Genomic DNA, 10,807 nt, shown 5'->3' with positions numbered 1-10,807 from the left:
ATCAGGCTGCATGTAACCGTAGCTAATGTTGTTCTGACTCTGAAGTCACAAACTAAAACGCGAACAGAAGCGCTCAGATGCGTAACTCACCTCTTGCAGCACAGCGCTCTTCTCCAGATGCTGAAACGGGTTGGAGCCACTTCCTATAAACAAGTACATGATGATACGATGAGTAGAGGTACAGATCCCTGCCCCTCATACAACATTCTCACTTGATTCTTGTGCAAAAGTCAAAAAGTCTTTAAGCCTCTCATCAGCTTGATAACTAATACGCAAACACAATTTCTCAGATCCAAGCTAAGTCTAGTTTATAGTCCAGTATCGTCCCCAAAGAGGATGGTGCGCAACGTGCCTCGTTCAAAAACCAGTGCTGCCTTCAAGGTCTTCTCGGAAGTCCCGACTTACTTCGGAAGTTCTTAATTTACAACTTGATTTGTGTTCAAGAGCTTTTGGTTGGAAGTAAAACAGATAACACTGGAAATGTTTTTGGTTTACTTTAATTTTTCTGTCATTACAGAGAGTCGGTGCATTTTGCATTATTTGCAGCAAAGTGAAGAGCAGAGGATACTTATGAGAAATGTTTTTATACAGTTAAATTTACCACATAACACTGGGTATATCTATATTTCCATGTGTGGAAGGTTTCAGCCTGCCCTGTTTGGCTGATGAGTAATTGAAATACAGTCAGTTTATCGGCGGCTATTGGAGCTTTTTTGTTGACAGACTCCCAACTCGAAAACTCAGGGTCACTGAAAAATCTACTAGTTAATACGAAACTGTGGTGGCAGTCGTATGCATTCATCTCATATTTCTGATAGGACTTGAAGGCAACATAAAACGCTCTTTTTTTTAAATTGAGGGAATAAATCAAGACATCAGAAAAACTAAGATACAAGACAAATCCAATGAAGGAAAAGAAAAGGCCTGAACAGTATCTGGTATTTGGTCACAGCTATAAAAACACAAATAAATGAATGAATTAAAGGACCAATTTGGATTATAATGTCATCATTTTTCCAGGGGCTAACTTAGCACAGCTAACCAAACGGGGCAAACACACACACAGTGTGTGATCTTTAAACCGTGGTTTGGTTTCAACACACAAGAAAATGACATTTTAGTCAAACGTCTCGTTTAAAACGGGTGTTTTGAACCGCTGTGGCTGCGAAAAACGGTCAGTTAGCTTAGCGAACCTGCTAAGGTTAGCCACCCAAGCCAACTCGCACAGTGACTAAACTAACTGGCCAAATAACGGCGTTAAAAAATAGACTGGACTGGAATAAAGTCTTACCGGCCTCCTCGTCCTTCTTGTCGAACTTCTTTATCATTTTAAGTGATGTTTTCTGCTGTGAGTGCGAGAAACTCCGCTCGGACTCCCGGAGACGCTCCACGTCAGCTACTGCGGCTAAACCCCCGTCACTGTCGCTGCCTCGTCAGCGAAAAAATGGCACCCCCCATGGCTGGAGTTCAAAATAAAAGCCCTAACGATTACTCGTTCCCTCCTTCACGAGTTCACCTACTATAAGAATAACGTAATGTTGCTAAGCGTAATAAGTAGAGACTGCTAAAATTAATGAGAGAGGGGGAGAGAGAGAGAGAGAGAGAGAGAGAGAGAGAGAGGCTCATCAGAACACGGCGCGTCGTTTCATCGCTAAGTCTTTGATTTTGAAGTTACGTTCGTCAAGCGCTTATCGCGTTTGCACGTCACTGTTTTCGATCAAATAAGTGTGAAAAGGTCGCAGGTAGATATAAGCAAGTTCTTCAAAGATTATTACGAAGCTGTAAAAATGATTACTCGAAACATAGTTTATTTTTAGGCCGCTTATTTTCACATTTAGTCTCTGCCTGTGTTCACGGCAGAACGCAAAGAGTTGTGAGTGTGCCATCTGTCATAGACACACCATAGATTCACACCTCACTCTATCTTAGTGCACTCTATCACGAACACACCACATAGACCTGTGTATTATCCTACCTCTAATTAATGTGCAATATCTGCTGCTGATAGATTGGTACAAGTGCAATACACACACACAAGTCCTGGGCAATATCTGTAATTATTACTGTGTGATATCCAGTCATTACCTGCTCAGAAATGTGCAATATCCATACAACTGCATGTGTAAACTGAACATTTGTATAGTTTCTTAATTCTATTTTTACTTTTTATATTATACAGACACCTTCTTTATTGTTTTATTTCTATAGTATATCTGATATTCTGTATTTTGTATGATGCACATGTTTGTCTACCTACTGCTCTTTGTCTGCTTGCTGTGTATTCTGCTGTAACAATGCAAATTTCCCCTCAGTGGGATAATAAAAGTCTATCTTATCTTATCTGAAGATAATCTAACAATAAAATTCAGGTCCAGAAAGTAAAAATCCTTCCCAGAATTTTGTTCCAACTTTTTTTTTACTTTCTGGACCTGAATCTTACACCTCTGTTAACAAACACAAGACCGCACAGCCCTCCAGATGGTTAACTATTACAGTTATAGTTTAGAGGAAAATTACAGGACTTTTCTGAAAACATGTGTTTTGAGTCATTCTGGGGGGAGACACCGTGTTCTTATGTACTGCATACATCACTGAATGTCTGATGTTGGTTAAGGAACTGATAATCAGGAGCAAAGTATGATTAACATGGTAAATGGCCAGGACCCCCCCCACCCACCCACCCACCCACCCAGCAGGCTCAGGGTTTTATTACACACCTCTGTAAGCTAATAACAGCTCAGCCAGTTAGCACGGAAGCCCTTGTCGTTACTGAGTAATAAGTCTTAGTATGTAATAAGCCTGGGATTTTAAGGGGTTAAGTTTAGGGAAAGCCTGTCCTTCTTATCAGTGCAGCGGCCGCTGTGGGAACATCATTTTACATCATTTTATATGAATGCGTTCAATAAAGGCCCAGGGTTGTGCTGTTAATCTACTGAAACTATGATTATAATTTCACAAAAGGGCTCAAAAGAGACCACTTTACTATGGAGAGTTCAAATGAGCTGTACGATGCAATACAGTCTATATAATTTGTACCGTCTGTTATCATGATATATAGGAAAGCAGGCAGCTGAGTGCATGACCATATGATGACCACTCTGCATTCCCTTGGTGGGCTGATGTTCCACTTGATGAGAGCTGATTGGCTGAATGTAAGATAATGTAATTTAGTACATTGGGAATTTAACCAATTATTTAATTATAAAATATACTGTACATATGAATAATATTAAGGTAATTTCCCCTGGGATAGGCTCCAGCACCCCCCCTCGCGACCCTGACGGAGAAGCGGCTTAGAAAATGGATGGATGGATGGAAATAAGTGAACATGCCCTCTACAGGGAACACACTTCAATATGGCATTTTCTGCACATTTAAGAGCATAACTTCTATTTATTTGCTGAATTTAACACATTAAAACGGGCATAAAATATAAAAAGCGCCATAACCTTTCGCACAGGTCACATTTTATGTTCCGTTTTTTCCAATATGTAAAATAAATCCAGCACTTATCTGCACAAATATGCAGAAGTGTGTTCTCTGTGAAGGACGTGTTAATTTATTTTCAGTTCAACAACATGAAATTTGACCATGGGCACCCAAGACTTTACACATGACTGCAAATGCTCAATGTTATATAATATGTGAGTTATGTGTATTAAATGACACATGGTACCATTTATTAATGTACACTGATCAGCCGTAACATCATGACCACCTCCTTGTTTCTACACTCATTGTCCATCTAATCAGCTCCACTTACTGTATAGCTGCACTCTGTAGTTCTACAGTTACAGACTGTAGTCCATCTGTTTCTCTGATACTCTGTTACCCTGTTCTTCAGTGGTCAGGACCCACATGGACCCTCACAGAGCAGGTACTATTTGAGTGGTGGGTCATTCTCAGCACTGCAGTAACACTGACTGGTGTGTTAGTGTGTGTTGTGCTGGTACGAGTGGATCAGACACAGCAGTGCTGCTGGAGTTTTTAAACACTGTGTCCACTCACTGTCCACTCTATTAGACACTCCTACCTTGTCGGTCCACCTTGTAGATGTAAAGTCAGAGACGACAGCTCATCTGCTGCTGCACAGTTTGTGTTGGTCGTCCTCTAGTCCTTCATCAGTGGTCACAGGACTCTGTTGGCTGAATATTTTTGGTTGGTGGACTATTCTCAGTCTAGCATCAAGAATGAGGTGTTTGAAAACTCCAGCAGCACTGCTGTGTCTGATCCACTCAGACCAGCGCAACACACACTAACACACCACCACCACATCAGTGTTACTGCAGTGCTGAGAATGACCCACCACCCAAATAGAACCTGCTCTGTAAGGGTCCATGGGGGTCCTGACCACTGCAGAACAGGGTAACAGAGTATCAGAGAAACAGATGGACTACAGTCTGTAACTGTAGAACTACAGAGACCAGCTATACAGTAAGTGGAGCTGATAAGGTGGACAGTGAGCGCAGAAACGAGGAGGTGGTCAGAACGTTACACCTGATCGGTGTAAATGTAACTAGTATATATTAATTAACAAACTATAAGATGACAATTAAGTTGATGTTCTTTTGGGCCTCTTATTATAAAGTGTTACTAAATTAATGAAGGGAATATTGTCAAAAAAGACTTGTGGATTGAAGTGTGCGTATCTTAGAAACATCAACGAGTGAACCTACTGAGTTTGTGACCAAGCAGGTGAGGAGTGACCTCTGGGAGTAATGGGATGTGGAGACTCCCGCGTATGCAGCACCGTTGTTTACCCTTCCCATCCCGCATTCATGTGTGAACACCACTGGAGACTGATCGCTGGTCCCCAGCCCTTCAATACCAAACCAAGCTTTTGCCTTCAACTCCACCCAACATTTATTTCCCACCACAATGATATTCATCTAAGCTTTCTCGTGCTTTTGTAGGCTGGCCAGCATAAACTATTGTAACATTTTATCAATATATCACCTTTTTCCAGTAGAAATACATTCCTTAGATTTATACATCACTAAACCGGCTTAAATAAATGATCCACAAAGACTAGTGGGAATTTCCTTTAAAGTCAAATTGTGACACCTGCTCCACATTATTGCTAATTTGAGAGGCGACTTGATGACATTTATTAGACAGTGAGTGAGAAAAGTCTGCTTCTGGAGGCGCTGTGCTGTCCCCTCTAGCCGATCTGTGCCATTAAGCGTGCATTGTGGGCAGCCTGGGCACGCAGGCTCTTGCCTTTGGCAATGTCAAACAGTATGTTCATAAGGCTGGTGGGCACATCCAATGAAAGAGTCATTCTGCTGCCCCGGTCACCTTTGGCCCCGTTCCGGTACATCTTACTCCTCCTGAGCATGCTCTGGCTCAAAAACCTGTAGCCAGACCCAGGAGAAGTCCTCCTCTCTCGGCTCTCCTCGAGAGAAAGGGAGTCTCCAGCCCTGTGGAGGAGCTGCAGGGTGTCGTAGAGCGAGTTTAGCGGCGGCTCCTCATTGTTCGCTGTGGGGAGGAGCTCGTCAGGGCAGAGCAGGCTGGGGTCAGTTTGGGGTGGCCGCAAGCAGAGGCTGGACAGAGGAGCGCAGAGGACAGCTAGCACCAGAAGGGATCTGGCCAGGACCATGACTCTCTACTGCTGGACAACAAACACACATGGAGGAACACACCAGTGACAATTTCCAGGGTTGAATTAGTAAATACAGTCCATCTAAAAACCTCCAGTTCACCTCAAACACCTACATGTACAACACCTACCCAACTTCAACTCTTACAGTTCAACTAAAACACCTACAGTCTGTCTTAAACACCTACAACCCACCTCTACAACCCATCTCTAATACCTACAGTCCATCTTAAATACCTATAATTCTCTAATACCTACAGACCATCTCCAAAACCTATAATGCTCTAATAACTTCAGACCATCTCTAATATCTACAGTCCACCTCTAATACCTACAGTCCTCTAATACCTAGACCATCTCTAATACCTACAGACCATCTTTAATACTTACATTCCTCTAATACCTAAAGACCATCTCTAATACCTAAAGACCATCGCTAATACCTACAATCCTCTAATACCTACAAACCATCTCCAATACCTACAGTGCTCTAATACCTAGAATTTCTCTAATACCTACAGACCATCTCTAATACCTAGTCCTCTAATACCTACAGACCATCTCTAACACCTACAGTCCTCTAATATCTACAGACCATCTCTCTCTAATACCTAGTCCTCTAATACCTACAGACCATCTCTAACACCTACAGTCCTCTAATATCTACAGACCATCTCTAATACCTACAGACCATCTCTAACACCTACAGTCCTCTAATATCTACAGACCATCTCTAATACCTACAGACCATCTCTAATACCTACAATCCTCTAATACCCACAGACCATCTCTAACACCTACAGTCCTCTAATACCTACAGACCATCTCTAATACCTACAATCCTCTAATACTCACAGACCATCTCCAACACCTACAGTCCTCTTATACCTACAGACCATCTCTAATACCTACAGTCCTCTAACACCTACCAACCATCTCTAATACCTACAATCCTCTAATACCTACAGTCCTCTAACACCTACAGTCCTCTAATACCTACAGACCATCTCTAATATCTACAGTCCTCTAATACCTACAGACAATATCTATACCTACAATCCTCTAATACCTTAAGACCATCTCTAATACCTACAATCTTCTAATACCTTAAGACCATCTCTAATACTTACAGTCCTCTGATACCTACAGACCATCTCTAATATCTACAGTCCTCTAATATCTACAGTCCTCTAAAACCTAGAATTTCTCTAATACCTACAGTCCTCTAATACCTCAACCATCTCTAATACCTATAGTCCTCTAATACCTAGATTATCTCTAATACCTATAGTCCTCTAATACCTAGATTATCTCTAACACCTACAGACCATCTCTAATACTTTCAATCCTCTAACACCTACAGACCATCTCTAATACCTAGTCCTCTAATACCTACAGACCATCTCTAACACCTACAGTCCTCTAATATCTACAGACCATCTCTTATACCTACAGTCCTCTAATACCTACAAACCATCTCTACCTACAGTCCCCCCAAAAACACCTACAGTGCACCTAAAACCCCTAAAGCCCATCTCTATTTTCCAGTCCACCTAAAACACCTACAGCCCATCTCTATTTTTACAGTCCACCTAAAACACCTAGAGTGCACCTGAAACACCTACAGTCCACCTAAAACACCTACCGGCCATCTCTATTTTTACAGTCCACCTAAAACACCTACAGCCCACCTAAAACACCTACAGCCCATCTGTATTTTTACAGTCCACCTAAAACACCTACAGTGCACCTGAAACACCTACAGTTCACCTAAAACACCTACACTTCACCTAAAACACCTACAGCCTATCTCTATTTTTACAGTCCACCTAAAACACCTAGAGTGCACCTGAAACACCTACAGTCCACCTAAAACACCTACACTTCACCTAAAACACCTACAGCCTATCTCTACTTTTACAGTCCACCTAAAACACCTAGAGTGCACCTGAAACACCTACAGCTCACCTAAAACACCTACAGCCTATCTCTATTTTTACAGTCCACCTAAAACACCTACAGCCCATCTAAAACACCTACAGCCCATCTCTATGTTTACAGTCCACCTAAAACACCTAGAGTGCACCTGAAACACCTACAGCCCACCTAAAACACCTACCGGCCATCTCTATTTTTACAGTCCACCTAAAACACCTACAGCCCATCTGTATTTTTACAAACCACCTAAAACACCTAGAGTGCACCTGAAACACCTACAGCCTATCTCTATTTTTACAGTCCACCTAAAACACCTAGAGTGCACCTGAAACACCTACAGTCCACCTAAAACACCTACAGCCCATCTCTATTTTTACAGTCCACCTAAAACACCTACAGTGCACCTAAAACACCTACAGCCCGTCTGTAATTCCTCAAGTCTACCTTAAAACCTACAGTCACGTGCTATCTATACTCACAAGAGCCATAAAGTCCATAGATCTACCTACACCTCCACCATCTAAAACACCTACAGCCCGTCTGTAATTCCTCAAGTCCAATTTTTTAAAGTCCACGTTTAACACCTTCAGTCAGCCTGTCCATCTATAACACCCAGAGTTGACCCATTTAACACCTACAGTCCACCAAAAAGGTAAAAACCAGTCGAGCACACCGTTGTCAGCCTGGAGGGTCAATCGTCTGCTCCTACGCTGGGCAGATGACACTGTAAGCTGACAGGGTTAGGAAACAGTCATCTAAGAGTTCAGTGTTTTAAAACGTACCTGCAGCGCTGGATTAGGACAATATTCTGAATTAAAGTTCAGAAGCAGAAACGAAAAAAGGACAATCCGAAGTGTTAGACAAAGTAAACAAACTGAAGGAGTTAGTGGTCAGATGAGTCCCGCGCAGTGGAAAGTTAAGTAGGTACACACTGCGCCGCTTCTCTGAGGCAGACGGTCTGAGGCATTTGGACTCCCAGCATCTCGGCACGGGGATTTAATTAGTGCAGCGCGATTGGACGCCGGCTATGGCGTCACGCCTCTGACGTCACCGGTCCCCGCCCTGGCAAACGAGACCAGCCAGTGAGGGTGGCAGCTACTGTCCAGAAACTTTTCTGCGCAGAGCTTAGAGAGAAGTACCGTGATAATAATGACTAATAATGAATAATAAAGACTATTATTATTATAATAACAATAACAATAATGACTCATGTTGTGTTCCATTCCAGTCCTGCTTGTCATTGAGCTTGAAAACATCCAGGGCTGCTTTCCCAGACATGGTTTAAGACTAGTCTTGGGCTAAGTTGCAGTGCCAATGGTGAATCAGCACTGGCAATTAATTCATCATACTGTACACTCTTTAAAGACAACCTACTCTTTAAAACACCCACAGCCCATCTGTATTTTTACAGTGCACTAAAACACCTACAGTCCACCTGAAACACCTACAGCCCATCTCTATTTTTACAGTCCACCTAAAACATCTACAATGCATCTAAAACACCTACAGCCCATCTGTATTTTTACAGTCCACCTAAAACACCTACATTCCTCTTAAACACCTACAGCCCATCTCTATTTCTACAGTCCACCTAAAACATCTACAATGCATCTAAAACACCTACAGCCCATCTGTATTTTTACAGCCCACCTAAAAAACCTACAGCCCATCTGCATTTTTACAGTCCACCTAAAACACCTACATTCCTCTTAAACACCTACAGCCCATCTCTATTTCTACAGTCCACCTAAAAATCCTACAGCTCACCTAAAACACCTACAGTCCACCTGTATTTTTACAGTCCACCTAAAACATCTATAATGCATCTAAAACATCTACAGCCCATCTGCATTTTTACAGTCCACCTAAAACACCTACAGTCCTCTTAAACACCTACAGCCCATCTCTATTTCTACAGTCCACCTAAAACACATACAGCTCACCTAAAACACCTACAGTCCACCTAAAACACCTACAGCGCTCTTTACAGACAGTCATTTGAGGGTTCTTCAGTGAAAACAAGGGTTTTAAACAGAAACACAAGCACTCAAAGGACAATTTGCATGCTTATAGGGTTCTTTGTATGTTGAGCATGATTCTTTAGCTCAGTGGAGAATGTGTTGCATGTGGTTCTGTAAAGAACTTTTTAAAAATGGTTTTTCCTCGAACCAAAAAGTGTTCTTCTACTGCTGCAATGTCAAGCTTCTGTACCATAGAAGAACGCTTTTCTGTGCTACACTTTTAAAAACGTCAGCTCTTCACCATTTGCATGCTTAAAGGGTTCTTTGCATAGAGATCATGGTTCTTCAGACTGACGGAGAATGTGTCATATATGGTTCCTTTTAAAAAGGTTCTATATAGCAGTGAAAAGGGTTTTTCTATTGCTCCAGACCTGACATCGTAACAACAGCAGAACCCTTTTTGGCGCTACAGTATATAGAAGCCCTTTTAAAAAGGTTCTAAATAGAACCATCTACAGCATCCTGCACTCTGCAACCTAAAGAACACTTTTGCAATTCAAAGAACCCTTTAGGGAGTTTATGAAACAATTTTCTTTATTAAAGAACCCTTAAAGAATCATTGTTTTTAAGTGTATATAGAACACTGTTCAAAAATGTTGTACACAGAACCATGTACAACACATTCTCCATCAATCTGGAAGAACGCTTTCAAGATGCAATGAAACCTTTAAGCATACAAAGCGTTGTTTCAGTGTTCATGGTTCTATATAGAACCATTTTCTTTACTAGAGATTCAGTCCTGCAGGCCAGCTAAACTGCCCAGCTTGGTGTACACCACAGCTCAAAAGGACCAAATCATCTGCTAGTTCATGTGACTGAAGTGCCCATCTTCAAAACTTGCGTCGAATCTCTGCTTTAGCAGCCAGATCTGAATGAGACCCTTTAAGCATTCAGAACCATGGAGAGTTACCCACTCGGTTAGGCAGCTTCAAGATGCACGCAAAGAACTCAGCATCAGCATCAAAAGACTTTATTGGTTCAAGGCAGTGCTCACACCCTTTTCGGTTTCCAGGAATAACCCAGTCTCGGTTCTCGGGGCTACGGCCAGCCCAATGATTTGCACTCCAATGACTTTTGAATCCATTTGAGCTTCTCTGAGAGCTAATTGCTCTGTAGACCATCGCCATAAACGGCAATTACAGCCCTGTCATTAATGAGCAGTGGATAGAAGATGGCTAGTCTGTTCTCTGAGGTCTTCAGGTCAAGAGGCTGCTCTAATGATCACCTGTGGGCATGGCAGACATGGGAC

General features: G+C 42.1%; 2 protein-coding genes and 1 long non-coding RNA gene across 4 annotated transcripts in view; 1 reads left to right on the top strand and 2 right to left on the bottom strand.

The window, feature by feature from the left end:
• The window catches only part of copg2 (COPI coat complex subunit gamma 2), a 15,991-nt gene extending 14,555 nt beyond the window's left edge, over window positions 1-1,436 (bottom strand). The window contains exons 1-2 of the mRNA XM_017711301.2: window positions 1,292-1,436; window positions 91-143 (exon numbers count right to left, since the gene is read on the bottom strand). Coding sequence (XP_017566790.1) covers window positions 91-143; window positions 1,292-1,328 — 90 coding nt within the window. The 5' untranslated portion in view covers window positions 1,329-1,436. The remainder of the gene's footprint in view (window positions 1-90; window positions 144-1,291) is intronic.
• A 276-nt stretch (window positions 1,437-1,712) lies between these two features.
• On the top strand, window positions 1,713-3,309 carry LOC119265762. The gene is made up of 3 exons (XR_005131730.1): window positions 1,713-1,742; window positions 3,059-3,152; window positions 3,254-3,309. It is a non-coding gene; the product is annotated as an uncharacterized LOC119265762 (long non-coding RNA).
• A 1,529-nt stretch (window positions 3,310-4,838) lies between these two features.
• ucn3l (urocortin 3, like) lies at window positions 4,839-8,494 on the bottom strand. 2 transcript variants are annotated; one of them, XM_017711291.2, is made up of 2 exons: window positions 8,320-8,494; window positions 4,839-5,611 (listed from the first exon to the last, which is right to left on the bottom strand). In XM_017711291.2, the coding sequence occupies exon 2, from the start codon at window positions 5,597-5,599 to the stop codon at window positions 5,162-5,164; it is 438 nt and encodes a 145-aa protein (XP_017566780.1). In that variant the 5' UTR covers window positions 5,600-5,611; window positions 8,320-8,494; the 3' UTR covers window positions 4,839-5,161. The 2 variants fall into 2 exon arrangements, with proteins under 2 accessions (XP_017566780.1, XP_017566781.1); XM_017711292.2 differs by having other exon boundaries at window positions 4,839-5,608.
• Between the last annotated feature and the right edge of the window lie 2,313 nt (window positions 8,495-10,807).

Source organism: Pygocentrus nattereri, chromosome 1 (assembly GCF_015220715.1).
Source record: "Pygocentrus nattereri isolate fPygNat1 chromosome 1, fPygNat1.pri, whole genome shotgun sequence".
Taxonomy (NCBI): Eukaryota; Metazoa; Chordata; class Actinopteri; order Characiformes; family Serrasalmidae; genus Pygocentrus; species Pygocentrus nattereri.
The sequence above is the reverse complement of the archived record's forward strand: the minus strand, read 5'-3'. Positions and strand labels throughout refer to the sequence as shown.